This window comes from Monodon monoceros, unplaced genomic scaffold, assembly GCF_005190385.1.
Source record: "Monodon monoceros isolate NGI ecotype Baffin Bay Population unplaced genomic scaffold, NGI_Narwhal_1 Super_Scaffold_6, whole genome shotgun sequence".
In the NCBI taxonomy this organism is placed as follows: domain Eukaryota; kingdom Metazoa; phylum Chordata; class Mammalia; order Artiodactyla; family Monodontidae; genus Monodon; species Monodon monoceros.
In genome coordinates, this window is record NW_021703783.1 from 95477213 (window position 1) to 95500990 (window position 23778).

At 47.8% G+C, this 23778-nt stretch overlaps 1 protein-coding gene across 2 annotated transcripts in view; it reads left to right on the forward strand.

Annotated features, from left to right (window-relative positions):
* SAMM50 (SAMM50 sorting and assembly machinery component) overlaps positions 1-23778 on the forward strand; it is a 33788-nt gene that overhangs the window by 4966 nt on the left and 5044 nt on the right. The window contains exons 2-14 of one of the 2 annotated variants that reach the window (XM_029206140.1): positions 242-352; positions 1787-1888; positions 2716-2803; positions 5866-5972; positions 6456-6586; positions 6824-6911; positions 9328-9456; positions 9954-10025; positions 10819-10905; positions 13430-13500; positions 16533-16600; positions 21453-21599; positions 22283-22424. In XM_029206140.1, coding sequence (XP_029061973.1) covers positions 242-352; positions 1787-1888; positions 2716-2803; positions 5866-5972; positions 6456-6586; positions 6824-6911; positions 9328-9456; positions 9954-10025; positions 10819-10905; positions 13430-13500; positions 16533-16600; positions 21453-21599; positions 22283-22424 — 1343 coding nt within the window. The remainder of the gene's footprint in view (positions 1-241; positions 353-1786; positions 1889-2715; positions 2804-5865; positions 5973-6455; positions 6587-6823; positions 6912-9327; positions 9457-9953; positions 10026-10818; positions 10906-13429; positions 13501-16532; positions 16601-21452; positions 21600-22282; positions 22425-23778) is intronic. The other variant, XR_003791187.1, reaches the window with a different exon arrangement.

The following is a 23778-nucleotide window of genomic DNA, read 5'->3' on the forward strand; positions in this document are numbered from 1 at the left end:
GGGCCTCTCACTGCTGCGGCCCCTCCCGCTGCAGAGCACAGGCTCCGGACACGCAGGCCCAGCGGCCATGGCTCACGGGCCCAGCCGCTCTGCGGCATGTGGGATCCTCCTGGACCGGGGCACAAACCCGCGTCCCCTGCATCGGCAGGCGGACTCTCAACCACTGCGCCACCAGGGAAGCCCCCAAGCTTTTGTTTTTTAATATAAGTTCATTTATCTGTGGTTCCTCCCTCTCTTTCAGAGTTTGGAGCCTCTTCCAGCCAGTGGACCTGATTTTGGAGCATTAGGAGAAGAAGCTGAATTTGTTGAAGTTGAACCTGAAGCTAAACAGGAGATTCTTGAGAACAAGGATGTGAGTATCCCGTTGAGGGCTGGATAGAGTTGTTACTAGAAACACTTGCTTCCACAAGCTGCTGGGGAAACATAAAGGGATTAACCTGTGTCGACACCTTTATCAAAGGAGAGTTTGCAGCCGACTACATTTCAGAAAGACTGGACACTTGGGGAAATAGTTTCTGGTTTTAGAGGAATAGTTTTTCCTTGGTGATTATTTACGTGGCAAGTGTAAACAAACACATTTTTGAATTTATGTTACAAAAAAAAAAAAACCCAAAAGTATTTCAAAGAGAAACACAAATTATGCTTAAGTTTATTCTTTGTTCCCTGCTCCCAGAAAACAGACCTTGGGTCTTGAATAAAAGTTTTTCTAAACTTTGTTGCCTTTGAAATTAAATACAGTGGGAGAAATGTAAGCACATTTTTCATTAATTCTTTTTTTTTTTAGATGTTGGGGGTAGGAGTTTATTAATTAATTTATTTATTTTTGCTGTGTTGGGTCTTCGTTTCTGTGCGAGGGCTTTCTCTAGTTGTGGCAAGCGGGGGCCACTCTTCATCGCGGTGCACGGGCCTCTCACCATCGCGGCCTCTCTTGTTGCAGAGCACAGGCTCCAGACGCGCAGGCTCAGTAGTTGTGGCTCACGGGCCTAGTTGCTCCGCGGCATGTGGGATCCTCCCAGACCAGGGCTCGAACCCGTGTCCCCTGCATTAGCAGGCAGATTCTCAAGCACTGCGCCACCAGGGAAGCCCCCATTCATTCTTTGCTTAAGATCTTAGCATAGTATTCTGATGACCTGGAAGTCATACGGTCCCCTACCACTGCCATTATCCCTCCTTGATTTGCCTCCGTTGCTCACTGCCATCTGCGGTACTGTGCATGTTGCCCGTTTCTCTCCCCTTTAGAATATAACCTCCATAGAGGCAGGGATTTTTATGTTTTGCTCACTGCTGTATTCTCAGTGTTCAGAATGATACTTGGTTCATAGGTAATCAGTGCATTTTTATTGAATGAATGAATGAAGTGAGCATTTATAGACAGGTGAGAGGCTCTGAGCCAGCATTTATCAGGCTATATTGAAACCCACACAAGATCTCTGGTAAAATACATGCCGTTACTACACCAGGTCACAGTCAGCGTCATCCAGAGGCCAGTGCTTGGGGAACATTTGGGGAAGGATGTGTAGGGGACCTCTGCACCCTGCCTGGGGTTAAGACTGACCTGGTCCTTGGTCACCTGGCTGCAGAGACCTTGTTGATATTCACAGGAAGTAAAGACCTAGTCAGTTCAAGTGACCAGTTTTTTGAAAAGGTGAGGAATTAAGAAGCGTGGATCATTAAATTAAAAAAAAAAAATCTTTGAAACTAATTTCAGACATTTGTCTTTAGCCTTGATACCTGATCTCTTGCCCTGTCTGGTACTCAATAATCTGCGTCCCCTTGTCACGTCTAGGTGGTTGTCCAACACGTTCATTTTGATGGGCTTGGAAGGACTAAAGATGACATCATCATGTGTGAAATTGGAGATGTTTTTAAGGCTAAAAACCTTATCGAGGCAAGTATTCCCTCTGCTTGGCCTTCTTGTCCATTTCCTTCTGAAGATCCCATGAAGCTCTGTGTGCTCACACACTGAGTACCCCGCCCCAGCCTCCACGGATGACCTTGCCGCCTACGCTGAAGGGGGCTGAGCCCCCTCAGTTCCCAGAAGCCTCCCACATACTGACGTGCGTTTGCCTTCACCCTTATCCCGGAGAAGAGGTGTCTGTCCGCCCGTCCACGGCTGGCCCCTCTCTGTGTTCCTCACAGCTGTCCCAGCGCTGCCGTAGAGCTGGTGGCAGTAGGTGTTGACCCTTCCCGCAGCCTGTTAGCACTCAGTGTGCTTCCCCTTGAGGGCCCTCAGCGACCGGGGGCGTGGGCTCTTGGTAGTTACCCACCCTCGCCGTCTCCTCGGGCCTTTACTCTGTTTATCCATTGGGGTCTTTCCTGGGTTGCACTGTCGTCTTCTCCTCCATGGCTTCCTTCTGTCCTTCTGCCCTCGGCACCACATCTCCCAGCCTGGGCAGAGTCGCCAGCAGCCTCCTGAGGCCACGTCCAGCTGCCTTCTTCCAGTCCCCGTTTTACTTGACCTTGCAGCAGTGTTCGGCCATTCCCACTTTAAAAAACTGTATTTTTTTTTTAAGCTTAAAGTAACTTTTTACTAAGTAATCTTTTTACTCAAGTAACGGCTCACTTGTCTGGTCTTGGTGGGGCGCTCTTCTCAGGGATCAGTACTTCACACCACATGCTAAGCCGCTGGCCTAAATGCTGCAGCCACCATTTACATTCCTGCACCTTAGAGGAATACGGTCTCTGTTTTTATTATTATTATTTTTTCTCTTACAGGTAATGAGGAAATCTCACGAAGCCCGTGAGAAATTGCTTCGTCTGGGAATATTTAGACAGGTGGATGTCTTGATCGATACATGTCAAGGTGCATATTATGGTGCGGTTTCTCTTTGATTCCCTCCGTCCTCCAGGATCACAGACACCTTGTGTCCAGGGAGAGAGCACCTGTGGCCTCAAGGAAGTAACTGGATCTTTACGTCAGGCCGAGGGAGGACGGGTTGCTTTGAAGGTGCTGTTGTCTGAGCCCCTGGATGGTACCAGGGCTCCGAGAAGGATCTCCTTCCGAGAAGGAGAGAGCCAGGCTTTTCTGAATAGCCCACCCCAGCAGGCGTCCGGATGGGCTCTTAGCAGACTCCACCTAAATGTGTGTTAAAGAGGAGGGCAGTAGGAGTCAGATTTCACTTTGGGTTTTTGTTCGTTTGCTCGTTTGCTGTGTGATATTGGGCAATTCTGTCCACTTGGTCAGTGTTTATTCTTTCATTAACGAGTCCCTGCCATGGGGGGAGACAGTAGCAGACAAGGCATAGTCTCCTGAAGGAGCTTCTGGTCAAGTGGGAGAGTGTCGGGGACAGACAGAGAAGTGAGGACAGTTGGTGCTGTAAGCGGGGGATGCTGGAGGAGGAAACTTGGCCTCTCCTGGTGGGGCGGAGGGAGAGACGGATCAGAGATTTCCCGGAAGGGGTGATGCATGGCTCAGACCTAGAAGATGTGTGTGGGTTCGTTTGGGGAGCAGGGCTGGTGAGGAATGTTCCAGGGAGAGAGTGTTTAATAGGCCCAGTGGCCAGAGAGAGAAAGGGTCATTGGATGGACCACAGGGCTCCGTAGAGCCAGAATGCAGATGTGGGGAAGGAGAGTGATGAAAGATAAGGCAGGAAAATGATCAGGAGACTGCATCGTAAAGGACTTACTGTGTGGCTGCAGACCTCATTCTGAGTTGAGTAGACAGTCTGTTGAAAAATACATATTTGGAATGAATCAAGGAACAAGTGAGCTCTTCAGGATTGAGTGGAAGATAGTTTTGAGAAGATAAAAATGAAACAGTAGGGCTTCCCTGGTGGCGCAGTGGCTGAGAGTCCACCTGCTGATGCAGGGGACACGGGTTCGTGCCCCGGTCCGGGAAGATCCCACATGCTGTGGAGCGGCTGGGCCCGTGAGCCATGGCCGCTGAGCCTGCGTGTGCTCCGCAACGGGAGAGGCCACCACGGTGAGAGGCCCGCGTACCAAAAAAAGGAAACAGTATATGAAAGTGCTTGCAAAAATATAAAATACTATATGAATGAAAGGGATTTCCATTATCTGGAATATGGATTCATCTGTGACTAACAGAGACACCAAATACCAGTGGCTTAGGCAAAAGAGACCTCTTTCCATGACAGGTGGGAGACCACCATCTGGGGCTGGTGTTGTCATAGCTCTGCTCCTTGAGGTCACGACCTGGGGCTGGTGTGGTTTTCTCCTGGTGCTTGTCACTTCACCGTCTCTAGGGTCCCCTGGTCCCTGCGATGGCTGAGCACCGTTCCAGCCTCAGGAAGGAGGAAGGAAGGGGGAAAGGGCACACCACTCTCCATGAGCGAGCACCTGTCCCAGGTGTTGTACACGGTTCTCCCCTCTCATCCCACGGCCACATGGAGCTATAGGGCAGGCTGGGAAGTCAAGTCTGTGTGGCCACAGACCCAGCCAACACGCGAGGATTCAATTACGATGAGAACCATGTTCTCAAAGTGCACCCCCAACCAGCAGCTCTGCTCTCCTGGGGACCTGGCAGAAAGGCACATCCCACTGAAGCCGCCTGGCACGGCGGGCCCTGCAGGTGACTGATGAGAGCTGAAGCGTGAGACCCGCTGGGCTGGTGCGCAGCGAGAAGGGGTGCTGGGAGACCACCGGCTGTCTCTGCCCCTTGGAGTCGTGGCAGTAATAACAGAAGTGTCTGTGCTGGGCTCCGTGGGGAGGGTTTCTGTACACGACCCAGTTGGGGCCTTACAAAACCTGGTGAAGTGTCATGGTTATTCTTTTAGAAAAAAACATTTTTCAGCTAAGGAAACAGGCTCAGAGAGGTTTAAGCGACTTGCCCCTGGTTGACCAAATGAGTGACAAGAGTGGCCCTTGCCGCTGCTCCGGAGGGCTTGCTTGGTGGCAAGTCTTGTGGGTGGCATTTAGTTTCAGCGCTCTCCTGTCTGTCGTAAATGTGACATGTATGTGGTCAGCTGGTCCACTTCTGTCAGTGGTTCTCCGCCCTGGCTGCCTTTAGAATTACCCGGGAGCTTTTAAAAAAGAATGGACGCCATCCATTTGTCAAATACCTAGAATGTACAACGCCGAGAATGAAGCTTAGTGCAAGTCACGCTTTAGTTCGTAGTAACGTCTCACTGTTAGTTCATCAGTTGTAACAAACGCACCACACTAGTGCAGACTGAATGAGAGGGGAAATGTGTGTGAGGGGGTGAGAACTTTATACTCAGTTTTTCTATAAACCCACACCCGCTCTAAACAGTAAAGTCTGCTAATTAAAAAGAGAAGTGGTGCCAGGGCTCCACCCTAGACCAGCTGAATCTGAGGGTTTGGGAGCCAGTGCCTGGGCGTCTGTGTCTTGACAGCTCCCAGATGCGGCTGGTGTCCAGCCAGGGCCGCAGGGTCAGCCCCGACCTTTCTGAGGGGCGCCCAGGCTCCTGCGGCGCTCAGCCCTGCTCCCCTGCCCCCCGGGGCCCACAGCGGCTAAGGGGTAGCTGCACTGAGCTCAGGCACCACGCCCCCGGCTTGAGGGAGGACAGAAAGATCCACCTCCTCCATCTGTGTCGACGTGTTGCTTCTCCGCCAGGGTTCCTAGGGCCCCTCTTGTCACAAGAATTCCACGTTGTAATGTCAGCTGAATTGAGGCCCCAGGTATTCTCAAGGGCCTCACTAGTAGGGGAACAAGTACGTTTGGCAAATAATGTAAATAACGTGTGTTTAAGTAATGCTGCTGCTGCTGATTCCTTGCAGCAAAGTCCGTTTTTGATATCTTCCGTTTGGCGTCGAGGTGTAATGGGATTTTGTGTGTGCATGTTCTTGGGCTTTAAACCCAAGTGTTTTGTCATTTACAGCAGTGGGACCAAACATACAACTGCATACTGGAGCTGTCTTAATTGTTTCATCTTTTTCACTTATTAGGTGACAATGCTCTTCCCAACGGGTTAGACGTTACCTTTGAAGTAACTGAATTAAGGAGATTAACGGGCAGTTATAACACCATGGTTGGGAACAACGAAGGCAGCATGGTGAGATACAGGTTTTTCCCTTCCTAACAGTGGAACTTTCAATTGTGAGCTTTGAAAACACGACTGATGGTAGTTTTGGAACTCTTTCACGCCCCTCAACCTTTATTTGTAAACTATCCCGTGGTCCTCATTAATCTTAGAGTTGATTATAACATGCTTTGTTATAAGTGTGGATTGTTTGGGAGTGATGTGGGCATATCACATGTTCATATTACTAGTTTCCTGTTGAAATTCCCCTAAACCCCAAACCCGTAGAGTTGACTTCTCTGAGCTTCACAGTCAGAAGGTTTAGCCTTCTTGAATTCACCAGGTGTGTGCACTCAGTGGAGGCAGGCTTGAAGGATGAAGAGCGATCACAAATGAAAGGCAGACCCGCATCTACATTTTTGTTCTGTTTTTGAGTGAGTCCCTTAGCTCACGCAGTCTTTCTAAACAGTTATCATTCCTTCCATTTAAACCCCTGCTATTTTTTTTTCCTCCTAGGTACTTGGCCTCAAACTCCCTAATCTTCTAGGCCGTGCAGAAAAGGTGACTTTTCAGTTTTCCTATGGAACAAAAGAAACTTCGTATGGCCTGTCCTTCTTCAAACCACAGCCTGGAAACTTCGAAAGAAAGTAGGAAGCCAAACAAATCATTGAGTTCAGTGGCCTTGTTTAAAAGTTAAAATAGGTGGCTTGTTTGTGAAAAGAAACTTTGCGGAATCAGCTGACCCTTCTGCAGTGTTACAACAAGCCCATAGATTTCCCCATGAAGATGAACCCCTGAAGTATATTTTTAAATCTGTTGATTTAAATGTGTACAAGTTATAATCACTGTTTCAGCTTTTAAAGCTCTGTCCCATTGTCTCCTAGTTTCTCTGTAAACGTATATAAAGTTACGGGCCAGTTCCCTTGGAGCTCACTGCGCGAGACAGACAGAGGAGTATCAGCCGAGTACAATGTAAGTAGCTTTTCAGTCCTTCCCTTCGGACACTGGAGTGGGACCAAAGAGTCTGTTGATTGATTGATTCCCAAAGACAGCAAGCGGGGGCGGGGCCGGGCGCGCACAGCCACTGTGTGGTCTGATGCTCGGAGCCTCAGGCACTGCTGCTGGGGTCGCCCTCTGTTCTCTGCCCTGCCGGCCGGGCACCACTTCACTAGCCAAGTGCACGTGCCGGGGCCAGAGAGTGGCTAATCTCCATGGTGGCAGCTCCTTTGACCTGGTCAGATTTCTTCCCTGCTCCTGACTTCCTGGGACACCATCTGTTTGTCCTTCCTGTACCTGCTAAGATCGAAACCTGACAGCCAGTGAAAGTTACTTCAGGTTTCTGGAAGCTTTCATCATTGGGTTACAGTCAGTTGACGTCTAGCAGGATGCAGCGCATGGAGTTACTATCGTTTGACCATTTTTTGGCTTTACGATGAACGCTGCTCTTTTTTTCCTTCCTTTCTAGCTCATCCTTATTCCTCCCGTCCTGTTCTAGGCTTTAGTTAACGAGGAAAGACCTTGAGACACAATCCCGTATAAAAATAGTTCCCCAGGTCTTCAGACCAGCAGCCTCAGGCTCACCTGCAAATTCATGGTCCCGAGTGACCTGCTAAGTGAGCATCACCAGGAATGGGGCCCAGGAAACTGTCTCAGCACGCCCCTCGTCGCCCCGTGACTGTGGTCTGAGAGTCCCCAGTCCCTGCCCAAGCTTGCCTCCTGCTGTGCGCTCGGCCCCCTGTGGGCACTCGAGACGCATCAGCCACTCATGCTTCTTACCCTTGCAGCCCAAAGTCATGAAAACTGAGTGCTCCGAGGTAGCCAGGAGGGCGCAGCTCAGGATGGAGACGCATGTCCATTCTCACCTCGGTGTGGCCGCCCTACGCCATGTGCAGGGGGTTGCCCTCAGACCCTCCTGCCCAGTGCTGGGGACGCGGCAGCCGACACCCTGGCAGACACTCTTCTCTCCAGCCCTGCCCTCCCGCAGGACGCGGAGGCTACCAACAGGGTGGGCGGTTTCTCCCCACCTTTCTCTCCTTTCTCTCCCGAGACCCTTTTATCTCTTTCTTTTAAGCCTTTTTGAAAGAGCAGATCCTCAGGAGAGTAGAAGCACCTTGTTTGTCCACATGGGGTAGAGCTGCAGGACGTCAGAGTGTTGGAATAGGCTGCGAGAGAGGGCAGGCAAAGGGACGCGGGGGCTGGAGCTCCTGCAGCTGCAGCCCTGCCGTTGAGAGCAGAGGCTGCAGAGGAGAGAACCGCATCCTCCTCATGTGTGTCCTCGGGGTCTGCACCAAGTAGACCGAGACTGGGTGGGCCATTCCGACCCACTGGGCTACGTGAGCCCAGTGGCATCATCTGGGCCCTGCCTCGTCCTCCTGCTGGGAATCCAGAGACACAGATGTGTCTCCTCTGAGCAGTAGTGTTTCTCCCGTTAAGAGCCGCCTTATAAGGGAGGGAGGAAGGCTTTACGTCAGCTCTCCCCCTCCCACAGGCATTGGGAAAGTAGCTGAATCTTGGGACCCTCATTGCAGAAAAGGCGGCTGGGCAGGCCTGCCCTCCCACCGTCTGCCTCCCCAGGACCTGGCCCGGTGCCTCGTGGCGGCTTCACGAGGAATCGTGCTGAGGTAGTGGCCCCACGTTGTCACCCTGGAAGCCACGTGGGCTGTCTGGGCCTGAGTGCCGCGAGAACGCCCAGCGTGGGACTCCCTCTGGGGACTGTGACGTGGCCTGGCTCCCTTGTAAGGCTTGCATCACTGTTGTCCTTCCCAAGGCCACCAGACTACGCCGTTCGCTGTTCAAAACCAACCTGGGCATTTCTCTAAGACGGAAGTCTGAGACAGGCTGGCTTGGCTTCGAGGGAAGAGGGTCAGGCCAAGAGGCGGGTCCCACTTGCCCGGACCCCAGCGTTCACTTGGCTCAGGCCTCTCTGGCCGCAGGGAGGAAGCTCTTCACTCATGTGTAACCTTGTCTCCTGGCTCTTCTCCAGGGGCTGATGTGGGTCATCTGGGTCACCTCTCCTGGCTGCAGACAGCCGGCGGGGTGTGTGTCCGATGGTCTTAGACTGGAAAAGAAAGCAGTCAGTTACAAAGCTGTATGCAGCTTTCAGACGAGCCACCCCGTCTCCACACCCAAAGCACAGCCCTGCCCCTCATGCAGTTTTTCCCTTTGATCGTGGCCATGGCTTTCTCCCCTCCTCCCTCCTGCCTGCCTGCTCTGTTCCCTCCTTCCCCAGCTTCCCTTCGTCTCTTCCTGTCTCCCATCCATCATTAAAAACATTGTGTCTTAGCTTTTAGTCTGTCCATTTAGTGATGCCTCATCCCAGGACCTGATTTGGGACGGACCCCTGTCCACACAGCACGGAAGGCTGACGGTTTCCCGTGTTTGCCTGCAGTTTCCCATTTGGAAGACCAGCCACGCTGTGAAGTGGGAGGGCGTGTGGCGAGAGCTGGGCTGCCTTGCCAGGACAGTGTCTTTTGCCGTCCGAAAAGAGAGCGGGCACTCGCTGAAGTCATCTCTCTCGGTAAGGGCAGATGTGTAGATACTTTGACGCAGCCGTGCCTTAAGTTGGGAGAATAGCCTTTGCCTCCATCGGGAGGGATTGAGAAGAGTCACAGTTTGGGTGGCTAAAATGGTGCCTCCTGGTCACTTTGAATTTCTGGACACAACCTCATGTCATGTTTTCTAAGTAACATCAGAGGTAACGGGCAGTGGCGTGCGTAAGAGCTGACTGTGGCATCTTAGTTGGGAGCTGGCTGAGTTGACTGGTCAGGGTGTCGAGCTCCCTGAGAGAACCGAGCCGGCGATGGGGTCGGAATGGCCCACCCAGTGGATGTGACTTGTTTCCCCGACTCTCCCAGGTCCCTCACCTGTAACGTGGGGTTTCCGTAAAGATTACGTGTCGGAAGAGTTGTGGAATGCTTAGCACAGCGCCTGGCGTACAGTTAGTGCCCAGTGAGTGTGTGGTGTTGTCAGAGGCCTGTTTGAGGTGCAGACGCCCCCGATCCGCATTTCTTTCAGCACGCGATGGTCATCGACTCTCGGAACCCTTCCATCTTACCGAGAAGAGGTGCTTTGCTGAAGGTTAACCAGGTAGTATTCCTTCCCCTGTGACCTCTGCAGACTCCGTGACCCTGGAGGGATAGGGCATCATGCAAGGGTAGTCACGTTTTTAATACAGTTTCCTCTCATTGTGAAAGTCCTTCTAGAATGGCTTGCAAGGGTGTCCGTCCCCCTCGGGGATCTTAGCCCTGGATTTGCTCCCTGTAGTTCAGGCTTTGCCTTCACAGAGCACAGAGTCAGGATAAGGTTCCGGTCTCTTTGATGGTGTCACTTACTAGGCCAGGAGGAAAGTTGTGATTTGATGGGAGTGATTTCCCTGGTGACCCTTGAAGAACACCCAAGGCAGGGGTTGTAACTCACATGCCGGGAGGGCCTGACAGGTGACCTTGGGGAGAAGCGGGGCTCCGACGCTCTGTTTGCCTGATCTCAGTGTCAGAGGAGCAGCTAGAAATCAGACTTTCATAGGAAATGTGCCATGTTGTAAAAGGTAGGCTGATTTTGTTTTCCCCGCAAACACTGATTAGGCCAAACAAGCTGTATCGTCCTTAGCAAGCTCTGTAATGAAGTGTTGATGTCGCCAGTGTTTTACTCTCACACGTAAGGAGTGCCATTCTCTGCGGTTACTCAGTGTGTTTGGTGATTGTGTACCTCTGTCAGGCCCCTGGTACCGTCCAGAACAACTAGGACGTAGCTTCTAGGAGACAGAAGTGGCGTGTTGCCTTTCTAAGCATACAGAACAGCAGACTTAACCGCAGTGATGCTGTTTAGAACCCTCTGTAACAGGTCTGTTGGCTCCCTTTGACCTGAGGACCCTCGCCCACAGGAGCTGGCAGGCTACACCGGAGGGGATGTGAGCTTCATAAAAGAAGACTTTGAGCTTCAGTTGAATAAGCAACTCATACTTGATTCAGTGAGTATCTCGCCAGAACATTGTCACCTGTGTTTTTATCTCTTGTTTTTGGAATCTTAGAAGATCTCAGTTCCCAAATATCTAAAACACTAAAGAGGTCAGAACACTGATGCTTGAAAGCCAAGTGCTTGATCTTTTCAGTTTAGCCAGACTTGAAGCTACCTTGGGGAGAAGCGATGAGCAGTCCCTTGAAAACTCATCTGTCAGCCATTGTACGTAAACGAGCCCCTTCCCCACTTATCCACTCAGGGCTGTCAAGCACGTGTGTCTGGAGGACAGGGCTGCCGCTTTCTTCGTCTCCTTACGTTACTTCCAGAGAAATTCTGTGTCTTCACCTTGTTTTGCTAGGTTGTCAGGGCTCTGGGTGCCTCCAGGAGTTTCTGTGTTAGCCAGTTTGGTTTAGTTCCTCCTGATCCCTCAGGACCTTAGGAGTAAGTGACTGGATCCTGACCGAGGCAGTGGAGCCCCAGGCTGGGAGACACCATGCTTATTCTCCAGTCTTCCCAGCGCCCGGGCGACTGAAGGACGGCTCTCCACACCCCCACTGCCTCCTTAGACCCTGGGGGCCAGGAGTGAGTTTTAATGAAGTGGGACATGCTTTTGTTTTAGAATCATTTATCACTGCTGCCGGTCAGTCCTGGACTCAGTGCACTTCAGATTTGGTTCCTGCCTTTCCCCTGCCACTGCCCTTCCGGAGGCGGCCAGGGGCTTCTCGCTCAGTTCGGCGAGCTCTTTCTGGTCCCCTTCTGTGCTCCCTCCATGGCACGCTGTCAGCCACTGTTGACTCCATTATGACTGCTTCTCCTTCCACGCCTCGGTTTCTCTTTCTCAGCCTCCTTTCCCCCCATCCATGCACCCACCCGCCCCTCCCTCCTTCCCACATATACTGGCTCCCAGGCACTGTCGGGGCACTAAGAATACCTCAGTAAATAAACACAGTTCCCGTTCTTACATGCTAGTGAAGGAAGACCTACATGCAAATAGATTTATGTACAGTTCGGCAGGGGTTCACAGGTGATGTGAAGAAGGATCCAGCAGAGTTAAGGGACAGAATGCCGCCAAGGGGGTGCTGCCTTATCTTCGAGGGCCAGGGGAGGCGTCTTGGATGAGGCCCGTAGCACTTAGAGCGACTTAAGGTGAGCCCTCCACCCTCGGTGGCATCTCCCCAACAGCTGGTCGCCCAGAAACAGCTGAGGGAGCAGGGCGGGCTGACCAGGCCCAGGGTGCTGCCGGCTGAGCTAAAGACAGGTCGGTGAGTTCTAGTGACCGACCGTGGAGTTTCAGCTGGGTGAGGAGGGGGGGAAGGGCAGGAGACAGCGAGGGGGCCGGTCCGCAGGTCCTGCTGGCACTGAAGGCTCGGGGGGCTGGTGCTAGAGGGAGCAGCTGGAGAGGTCTAGGTGCTGGGGGTGCCTGGGGGCCTTGGGCCCTCGTGGTCGCCGAGATCAGCGGGACACGAGGCCCGGTGGGCTTGTCTCAGGTGGGGAATCAGTTCTCCTTGTTGCCCCTCCTTAGGTTGGGACCATTAGGCGGGGGGGAGGTGGACAGTGCGCCGGGAGCGCCTCGTCGCCAGGGGAGCTGCTCGAGAGCGCGCACGGCTCTGGCGCCTCACTTTGTTCCGCAGCATCTGTCACGCTGTCGAACAAAGACTTGAATTTCTCAGAATAGAGCGTTTGCTTGGCCTGCTCTGCCCACTCTGTCCCAGTTTTCGTCTGTAATCCTTCCTACGGAAGCTTCTAAAAAAGAGACATCTGAGCAGCTTTGAAGGACGTGGGACTTTGCATGTCCGAGAGAGGACAAGGTGGGCAGAGGCGTGGGGATGCTCAGGAGAGGTGGGTAGGTGGGGGCCACGGCGGAGGCCTGGGGTCGGGGGCCCAGAGAGCATCGTTGTTGTTTAAGGCATTCCTGGGTCAGTTCTGTGCATGTATTACGTGGGTGTGAAGGTTGGATCCCTGACCTAGGGTTAGATCACTGCCCCTGACCTGTTAGAGGCAGGGCTCTGTCCCCGAGGGTTAGATTGGAAGTATGTCTCTTTGCATTTCTTAAACGTAGCAGTCTTGCACCCGCTACCTTCCTTCTCCTGAGATGCCGTGTGCCCTCAGTCCTCTCAGGTTTTGAGGCCGAGCCAAAGAGGCCTGGGTGGATGCAGAATCCCTTGTCCAGGGCCCTGGTCTCCCCCTTCAGGCCATGGCTTGTCCCACTGGTTCTGGCTTCTCGGAGAGGAGGGAGCTGCCCTGTGTCGGCACGGAATCCAGGCCCTGCTTAGGCTTTGGGCTTATGTATAGTATGTCTTTATTCGAAATTTGAAGTTGCCAGTTATAAAAGTATCCACAAAACACTTCGAGCTGTAGTTCTTCCCCTGCAGGAGCCAGGTGTTCCCCTTCCGCAGCCCTTGTGCCCCGACCCAGAGCTCTGCACGCTGCAGGCACTGGGCACGACCAGATCTCAGGGTGTTTTCTGTCTGCTAATGCTCGTTGGAAGGAAAGAAACAGTGGAAGAAAACGGTGGTTTGTTTATATTTCGATAGGTTTTTTCAGCATCTCTCTGGGGTGGAATGTTGGTACCCATTGGTGATAAACCGTCAAGTATTGCTGATCGGTAAGTAATAAATGAATGGGTGGTTTGCACATGGTTTCCTTTGGATCTTTCTACTTGGTTTATTAGAAGATATTTTAGAGAAGTTTAACTATTTAGGAAAGCAGATATTTCAAATTTTAATTTAGTTTTATGTTTAAGCTAATTTCAGAGTACCCAGTATACCTCATACTTAATATTTTTCGCTTTTGGAGCAGAGAGATACTTTATTATACTAACAATTTTGTATTCTCTTTGAGTATGAAAGAATACAGTTCATACATGTTACAGAAATATAAAAACAGAGAAACATTTAAGGAAGTGAAAGAGTCCTGCTCATTGATAAGCGGAGTTAACATTTGGGACTACGGTCGACTCTTGAACAACCTGAGGGCTAATCCCAGTGACGCTTGTAGTCGGCCCTCCGTATCCACGCTCCCTCCACAGCCAGAGTCAGCCAGCCACTGGTGGTGTAGTGCTGTAGCGTCTGCTGTTGAAGGGTATCCACCCGTAGGTGGACCCACGTGATCAAACCCACGTTGTTCAAGAGTCAGCTGTATTTCCTGTTAGCCAGTATTTTTGCGGGTGTGTATTTGTGTGAGCGTGTATACATATAAATTCATGTACACATCTGTATTAAAGTGTTGAGATGCTGTATTTTGCATGCAATTTTGTGTCCTCCCTGCTTTTTAAAAATTGTACAGTAAATCAATTCACCAAGTCATGGGAAATTTTTCGTAAGCAGCATTTTAATATTTCGTTATTTGCATATACGTAGCACTGTGAAGAATATAACTTTGTAAATAATTTTTGTTCGTTTTATTTTCTGAGGACAGATTCCTCAATGTGGAATTACTGTCTCAAAAAAATACGAATGTTTTTAAGGCTCACAAAGAACATTGCTGGAGCCTGCTTTTCCGAAAACTTGCTTTTTTAGTAGTACCTTCTGCTCCTGCCAGCAGAGGGTGAAGTTGTATTTGTTGCTATTATTAGTTGCTATTAGTAGAAATACTCACAGTTGTCTTGGGGTCAAGGAACTCTTTCTTTAATCTTGCATTAGTTAAACTGTTGTTTTAGCTTAACCTAGTTCAGCCTTTTTGGATGGCAGTTTGGGAGTAGAAAAAATTTTAATTTCTAAACTCTGAGACTTAACAGTTTCACCTCCGTGAATCTAAGGTACAGAAATGCATTCATAAGAGTACAGAGATTTATGTACACCGATGGGTGTCCATCGGGGGCATTATTGAGACCAGCAGAAATTCTAAAACTACCCGTAGGGAAGTGATTAAATTCAAACACAGCCATTCTAAAGGGACTGTGTAATCATTAGAAAGGATGAGATAGGTGCCCCTAAGTTAAAATTTGCAAGCAAGTATGTTGAGTTGCTTGCCCTCTGATCAGGGGCAAAGCTTCTGTGTGCACGTGTGTGTTTGCAGGTAGCACCAGGGGTCTGGAAGTCAACCACCAAACCAGTGACAGTAGTCACTTCTGGAGATTGGAACACAGTGGACAGTAGGGAGGGGAAGAGCCTTTTTACTTTTTGTGTTTCCTGGATCATTTTAATTCTTTCAAAAGAATGTGTGTGATTTATCATTTAAAAAAATAATAAAGGGACCTTGCTCTTTGTTTCTATAATTAATGAGGTATTCAGAAAGCCTTTGCTTAGAAATCCCAGATAGTAAAGACACATTTTTAGACTTTTAAACTCAAGTTCAAATGAATAAATTCATAAAGGCTTTTATCCAGTGGGACAATGAGAAAAACAGTGCCCTGTTCCCTTTGTGCTGAGACGTGGGACGTTTGTGGCACCACAGGTCAGTGAGAGGCTGGGGGCGTCAGCTGGTGTGGCTTCCATGACAGCCGTGTTGGAAAGACCATACACAGCTTCTCTGGTCATTTTAATTCATTATCTAGTAATTACCATGGTCTAAAATCGGGTTCTAAGAAGCTGTTAGATTTTATAGCAAATAGATGGGATTTCTAATTTTTTTTTTTTTTTTTGGCTGCGTTGGGTCTTCATTGCTGTGCGTGGACTTTTCTCTAGTTGTGGCGAGCGGGGGCTACTCTTCGTTGCAGTGCACAGGCTTCTCATTGCGGTGGCTTCTCTTGTTGCAGAGCACGGGCTCCAGGCATGTGGGCTCAGTAGTTGTGGCTCACGGGCTCATTAGCTGTGGCACGCGGGCTCTAGAGCGCAGGCTCAGTAGTTGTGGCGCATGGGCTTAGTTGCTCTGTGGCATGTGGGATCTTCCTGGACCAGGGATCAAACCCGTGTCCTCTGCATTGGCAGGCGGATTCTCAACCACTGCGCCACCAGGGAAGTCCCTTTAATATTTTTTTATTTCATTGTTTTCGTTTTACTCAGATATAGTTTAAAAGAGTATGATAACCCAGTCCATTAAGGAACACAAGGAATTCATTAAAAAAAATTTTAACATACACTTTTTTTCTAATTAAAAATCACTGTAATATAAAAAAAATTAAGATAACAATAATTCTATTTTGGTCTGTTTCCTTCTAGTATTATTTTCCTCTATTTGTAAAATTCAGATCATTACTATTATATAATTTGTATCCTGCTTTTTTAAAAAAAACTTAATTAACTTAATTTTTAACTTAATTATTGTGAGCATGTAGGAGGCTGTTTTGAAAAGGTGCTGCGTGATGAGTTCTCATAGACTTCAGATAATTCCTTTATAACGGACAGTCCACCTAAGTGTCTCTTTGTGCCTTGTATCTCACCTGTGTCCCCAGAAGTCTCATAGACTTCAGATAATTCCTTTATAACGGACAGTCCACCTAAGTGTCTCTTTGTGCCTTGTATCTCACCTGTGTCCCCAGAAGTTTGACGTGTTTGTTTAGATGTATAGTCTTAGGTTAGATTACAAGCTTGGGTCTTTATGAAATTTACCATCCTCCCGTGCGTGTTCCTAATCCTGAAATGTTCCACCACGTGGAGATGTGGACGACCCAGTAGCGAGTGTGCGCCTTTTGCACTTTTGTCGTGCGATGGAGACTTTCTCCATCGGCTTTGCTCTGACATCTGCATCCTCTTCCAGGTTTTACCTCGGGGGACCCACAAGTGTGCGAGGGTTCAACATGCACAGCGTTGGGCCACAGAGCGAAGGTCTGTCGTTCCCCACAGCACACCAACTTGAAAAAATCGAAATTACGGTTACCTCTCACTTTTGAGCGCATGTATTTGTTTAAATCACTGCAATAATAGATACTCGTATTTCACCAGTGGAACTGGCACCTAACAGCATCCACCACACAGCAGGCACAGAAAGGTGTTTGTTGAGGAAACTGTAGAAAATGAGAAAAGATAGCTAAGCAGAAGGTACACGACAGTCACTTGTGATCCCATTGGCCAGAGATGACGTGTGTGAGCATTTTGTTGTTTAAACTTGCACATCCGTGCACACATGTGTTGTTTACATAACTGTTCTAACCTGTTTCTCCTACCACCCCTCAGTAACAGTGTATGAATAGATTTTTATAGGAATAAGTACTTTATCATTTTTAATGGCGGCTTATTTCATCTTACTGACAAACTATAATTTTTTTAAACTAGTGCACTTTATTGAAAAAAAGTTTTTAAAATATATATATAAAATAACTTTAATATTACAGTAAACAATAAACATGCATTTTTTTAAAAAGACTTAGAGAAAATACAGCTAAACATTAATTATGGTTTTATCTGGGTGATGGGAATTATGAATAATTTTAATAAGCCTTTTAAAATGCATTTCTGCACTTTCCAAATTTTCCACAAGTTTACATTAAGCTTGTTTGTTTATTTATTGAGGTATAGTCGATTTACAATATTATATAAGTTTCAGGTGTACAACATAGTGATTCATAAAATATTGACTGTATTCCCTGGGTAATGGACTTTGTTTTTGAGAGCACTTTTAGGTTAGCAGAAAAATTGGACACAAAGTACAGAGTTCACTGTACGTGCCCGTAGCATCCTTTATTATTAACACCTCGCATTAGCGTGGGACACTTATCACAATCGATGAGCCAACACTGATGTGTTACTACTAACTAAATTCCATAGTTCACGTTGCGGTTCACTCTTTGTGTTGTAAAGTTTCATGGGTTTTGACAGTTGCATAATAGCATGTATCTACTATTATGGTATTTTATAGAATAGTTTCACCACCCTAAAAATTCACCGTGCTCCACCTATTCATTCCTCCCTCCCTTCCTCCCCCTCAGTTACTGGCAACCACTGACCTTTACTATCTCCATAGTTTTGCTTTTTCCAAAATGTCATATACTTGGAATGATACAGTATGTACCCATTTCAGACTGGCCTTTTTGACTAAATAATATGCATTTAAGTTTCCTCCATGTCTTTTTTTTTTTCTTTTTTGGTCAGTGTACTTCTTAAATTTTTGTTTATGTATATATATATATATATTTTTTTTTTTTTTTAATTAAAGTGTAGTTGATTTACAGTATTGTATTCGTTTCAGGTGTACAACATAGTGATTGAGTCCTCCGTGTCTTTTTATAGCTTGATTGCTCATATCTTTTTATCACCAAATAATATTCTATTGTATGGCTGTACCACAGGGTGTTCATCCATTCACCTATTGAAGGACATCTTACTTGCAGGACATCCAATTTTTTGCAATTATGAGTAAAGCTGATATAAACATCTATGTGCAGTTTTTGATCTGGACATAAGGTTTCAGCTCATTTGGGTAAATACCAGGGAGTGTAATTGCTGGATTGTATGGTCAAACTATGTTTAGCTTTGTAAGAAACTACCAGACTGTCTTCCAAAATAGCTAACGTTTTGCATTCCCACCAGCCATGAATCAGAAAGATAAAAGCCTTATCATTTTTAATGGCTGCATACTTCATCTTCTTGCCTTACTGCCATCTTTTCAAACCAAATCCAAGTTTTAGACACTTAGTCTGTTTTCTTTTTTCTTACGTTTATATAACAGCGTATCAGTGAATAAGCTAACTGAATCTTTGTGCTCATCTATAAGTTTTACTTTATAATATAAAGTTCTAGGTGTGGAATTGCTAGGTCAAAGGATTTTGAGTATCCTTGAATATCCTTAAGGTTTTATATTGTCTCAAGAAAGCTTGTCTCAGTCATACTCTGTCCAGCAATGTGTGAGAATTCTGGTTTCTGGAACTCTCTCCAGTGCTTGACATTATATCAGAGGATCTCCACGTGTTATTAAAAACTATAAAAACATCATTTAAGTAGATTCATGTTATGACATTGTGAAATATTCTATCCTGATTTTCTTAACTTTTTTTTAACATCTTTGTTGTTTCCACTTTATATTATTATAAATAGTGATTGCTCTGGGCCTAAATTTTTGTACAAAATATAAATTATTTCTTTTCATTTGTTTTTAGAGTGCTTTATTTTTTTTTTTTTTTTTTTTTTTTTTTTTTTGCGGTACGCGGGCCTCTCACTGTTGTGGTCTCTCCCGTTGCGGAGCACAGGCTCCGGACGTGCAGGCTCAGCGGCCATGGCTCACGGGCCCAGCCGCTCCGCGGCATGTGGGATCTTCCTGGACCGGGGCACGAACCCGTGTCCCCTGCATCGGCAGGCGGACTCTCAACCACTGCGCCACCAGGGAAGCCCCTAGAGTGCTTTATTAGTGTGTCTTTTTTTTTTTTTTGAAAAGTAACATAATTTCTTTTTCACTATAACAAGTATTACTTAGTGACTAGATGCAAGTTTTGGAGTCTTCCATTTTCCTGAAAATTAAAACACAGTGGTATTTCATTTAATTACCTATTAAAAGGCTATTGGTAAGATTATATGAGCAAGAATATAAATTGCTGTAACTTTTCATGAAAAAATTTGACAATATTTATCAAGAGCCTAAAACATATATATATATATATATATATATATATATATATACACACAAGGACTATTGATAATAGAACCAAACTGAAAACTGGAAGCCCAAATGCCCATCAACAATAGAATAGGCAACTAAACAGTGGTGTCTTCACACTGTGGAATATTATACAGCAATGAGGTTGAACAAGTTAGAGCCACTGGCTGGGTGGCATGAACAGGCCTCAGAAACATGCCAAAAAAAAAAAAAACCAGATCCAGAGGATGCACACTGTATGATTCCATCTGTGCAGAGTTTAGAGACTGGGTAAAGTGATCGATACTGTCGGGTGAACAGGTAGACAGGTAGTGCTGTACTTGGCGTGGGTGGTGGGTAGTGATTAGAAAGGAGAACAGGGCCTTCTGGGGGGCTGCACTTATCTGTTTCTTGGTCTGGTGCTCATTATATGGTGCGTTCTGTGCCTGGAAATTCACTGTGCTGTACACTTAGGATGTGTATACTTTTCTATGTGTATATTACACTTCAAGGTGGTTTAAAATACCTGTGTGTGCAAGGAAGCCCATCATGGGTTAATGTCCACTATCAAGAAATTCAACACCAACATGACAGTAGTCAAGGGCTAGATCATTATATTATGTTACATATATGTGATTATTCAGGCATCAAAATCACATTTTCAAAGAATATAAAGTATTAAAGGAAAGTGCTTATAATATAGTAAACTAAAAAAAAATATCAGGGGGCTTCCCTGGTGGCGCAGCGGTTGAGAGTCCGCCTGCTGATGCAGGGGACACGGGTTCGTGCCCCGGTCCGGGAAGATCCCACATGCCGCGGAGCGGCTGGGCCCGTGAGCCATGGCCGCTGAGCCTGCGCGTCCAGAGCCTGTGCTCCGCAACGGGAGAGGCCACAACAGTAAGAGGCCCGCGTACCGCAAAAAAAAAAAAATCAGGACTGAAATGTATAAATATAAAATGACTTACATTTTGTTTTCTTATTTAATTATTCATTATAATTCACTGGATGAAAGAACACCAGATGTTAGCTGGTTATCTCTTAATGGTAGAAATTAAAGGAGGATTTCTTTTTTTTCTACTTTCCATACATTTATCCCATTTTGTACAATGAGTATATTACTTTTTATGATTAGAATAAAATAGGTTATTTAAGAAAAGAGAGGAACACTTGCTGGGAAACGAGAAGCAAACCCAGCTGACCTCCTGCTTTCAGTCCGTTCTTTGTTTCCTCTAGAACTTCAGTATTAATAGCGGTTGAGGAGATGCCGGGGCCTTTAAGTGAATAAGCAGTTCATTCCTTGAGGTTAATCTTGGAGACAGCCACATTTTTCTTTTTCATGGTCTGTCATTTTGTATTAAAGGGACTAAGGCACTTTACAACTAGTATTTTGTAACAAAGTATAAGCATTTCAGGGTTTTTTGTTGTTTAATGTTGTGGCTCTTTATAGTAAAATGAAATGGTAGGGACAGTTTTAGAAATAATGCAAATGTATACTCTCAGTGGATAGTCTTGAATTTTGGCAAAAGTAACCAAAAAAAAAAAAAAAAACCCAAGCGGTCACGAACCTTTAAAAACGAGCCTCTTCTCTGAAGATGTTGAGCTGAGACAGCGTCCTTGTGCAGCAGGGAGCAGACACTGCATACCTTTGGATCAATAGTATGTCCGGCCACTTCCAGAAACTGCAGAGACATTTTCTTCATTTTGTCTCTCTATATTGTGGTCTTGACATTTTTGCAAAATAATGCATTTCATTTACCAAGTGACAGTGATCTGATCGTCTGCAGTTGTGGAAAAAGCGATTTCCATGAGTTTACTTGTTTTATTCCAAGCATTTTACAGATATGGTAAATGACTGGCTTCATTCTTTCCTAAGTTACACATTAGCTTTTTTTTTTTTTCCAGTTAAAGCAAATTATAAAGCAAACCAGGAGAAGAAGAAAGATTATTTAAGAAAGGCCGACAACGTCAGGAGTAAAAAGGGCAGCTGCTCACAGAGCTCGGGCACTGAGTGTGTTGTGTTCACAGCACACACCTCGCTCGTGTACATGGTAGGACGTCAGTGTGGTTTTGAACCTGTGACCTTGTTTTGATCCGCACTCCTTCCTTGACTAGGAGACTACCTGGGCGGAGAAGCGTATTGGGCCGGTGGCCTGCACCTGTACACCCCGTTACCTTTCCGACCGGGCCAGGGCGGCTTTGGAGAGCTCTTCAGAACTCACTTCTTCCTCAACGCAGGAAACCTCTGCAACCTCAACTATGGTAAAACTTGGACTATTTAGCAACCATTCGGCACAGCTGACCTTATGTTTAGAAGCACAGGACACAAGTGGGTGTCTGTGTCGCATTTAGATTGCGTCGTCTCTTAAGAGTAGGCACTGTGCCCGCCTGAGGCACCTGCAACACCTGGTGTGGTGCCCAGAGTGAAGCTGTTGGTCAGATGGCTAGAACATGCATAACGAATCGTCATCGGATGCTGCTTTGCAAAGAGAAACCTGTCTGTTTAGCAGACATTTCTCGAGCAGTGACTCTGTGCCAGTCATTACGGTCACAGAGCTGAGTGAGACCTGGTCTCTCCCCTAGGAGCTCAGGGCCGGGCGAGGCGCACAGATGTCCCGGCTTGGGGAGGTGTCTGGAAACCAAGGCTTGGAGTAGGGCTTCCTGGGCCGTCAGCGGTGGGCAAATGCCATTCTAGGCAAAGGGAACAGAACGTGCCAGGCCCAGAGAATTGAGAGGACCTGTGTTCTTCTGGGACGGTGAGGAAGTACGGTCCCCAGCCCTGTCTTGAGTTTGGGCCTAATCTCACTTCATGCATTCTCCTCAAGTATCTAGGCCTGGCTTAAAAGATGACCAGAGGCCACACAGAGGGGGAGAGCCAGGGCTGTCCAAGGACGTGTGCGGGGGACCATGTGCTATTGGTCACACCTCCTCTTCTCTCTCTTCAGGGGAGGGCCCCAGAGCTCACATTCGAAAGCTGGCTGAGTGCATCCGCTGGTCTTATGGTGCAGGGATCGTCCTCAGGCTGGGCAACATCGCGCGGCTGGAGCTGAACTACTGCGTCCCCATGGGCGTGCAGGGCGGGGACAGGTATGTGCTGGGAGGTTCTCTCCACAGGTACACGGCACTGTCTTGTCACTTTGTTTTGGACATAGTTAATCACCAGCGGCCTTTAAATTTCAAGACTTCAGGAGAAATTGAATAGTTAGCAAAAGAATGAAAACACAGGGATTTTTGTCCATGGGGTTCTCCATACAGTTTGGAGGAAAGGCCGTGATGTGTTCCCGTCCCCCCACCTTATGTTGTTTGCACTTGTCATCAGGTAGAGGGAGCTCCTCTGGCGGCCTGGCTGGAGGTGGTGGCCGCCGTTTCGGGTCCTGCGCTGAGCAGAGTGAGGTGTTGCCGGTGGGGACTTTGCGGGCCGGGAGCCTGGAGGCTGGGTGGGCACAGCTCTGCTCGGGCCGCAGAAGACCTGCTTTCTGGCCCTTCTCCACCAGTCATTTTACTGAACAAGATCTGCTGAATATTCATGGATGAATATGGTATAAGGCCGATTACAGCTACAGAAATTAATTCTGTTTCTTCAAGTATTTGGTATGCATTGTAGAAATTTCCAGAAGTATTGTCATGATAGTATGTAAATAATACCATGGACTGGGGGCTTAAACAGCAGACTTGTATCTCTCACCATCTGGAGGCTGCAAAGTCCAGGACCAGGGTGCCGGCAGGTTCGGTTCCGGGTCAGGGACCCTCTTCCCGGCTTGCAGACGGCGCCTTCTCACTGGGCTCTCACCTGAAGGGGGCAGAGAGCAGGCTCTCTGGTGTCTTTTCTTACAAGGACACCAGTTCCACCAAGGACCCCATCTTAATTAAGTTGCCTCATCTAAGGTGACTTAGTTACGTCCTCAAGGCCCCACCTCCAGATACTGTCACATGGCAGGGCTGGGGGTTGGGTGTTTAGTGCTTTAGCCTGTGAGGATTGGGGGACACGGACATTCTGCCGGTAACCTAGTGTTTCTATACATTTCAGGACTCAGGGCTGTAGTTTTTTCTTCTCGGTGTTCTGTCTACATTCAGCTGTGATGCTGAGTCATAGCCAGGCTTCCAGCGTGAAGTTGTAGTTTGTCCTCGTTTAAGGAAGTACTGTACCAGTCTTACTCTCCCTGTCTTCTGCTTCAGCGTGGTGGGTGATGGTGTTTTGAAGGGAAGCCGCATTAGGAGGCTTTTAACAAAGCTTTGTTCTTAGGTGCACGTCAGTGTCTGTCATCCAGATGCTCTGTGGCCATCGCTTCAGGAGAGTCTGCCCTCCTCCGCTCTCCCTGGAAGGCTGGCTCGGCCCGGGGCCGCCGTGCCGCCCTTCCTCCCCGTGCCCTCACGTGTCTGCTGCTCTGACGACTGTTAATTCCCCTCCACGCCTTGCCTGTTCTCGGCACAGAGCAAAAGC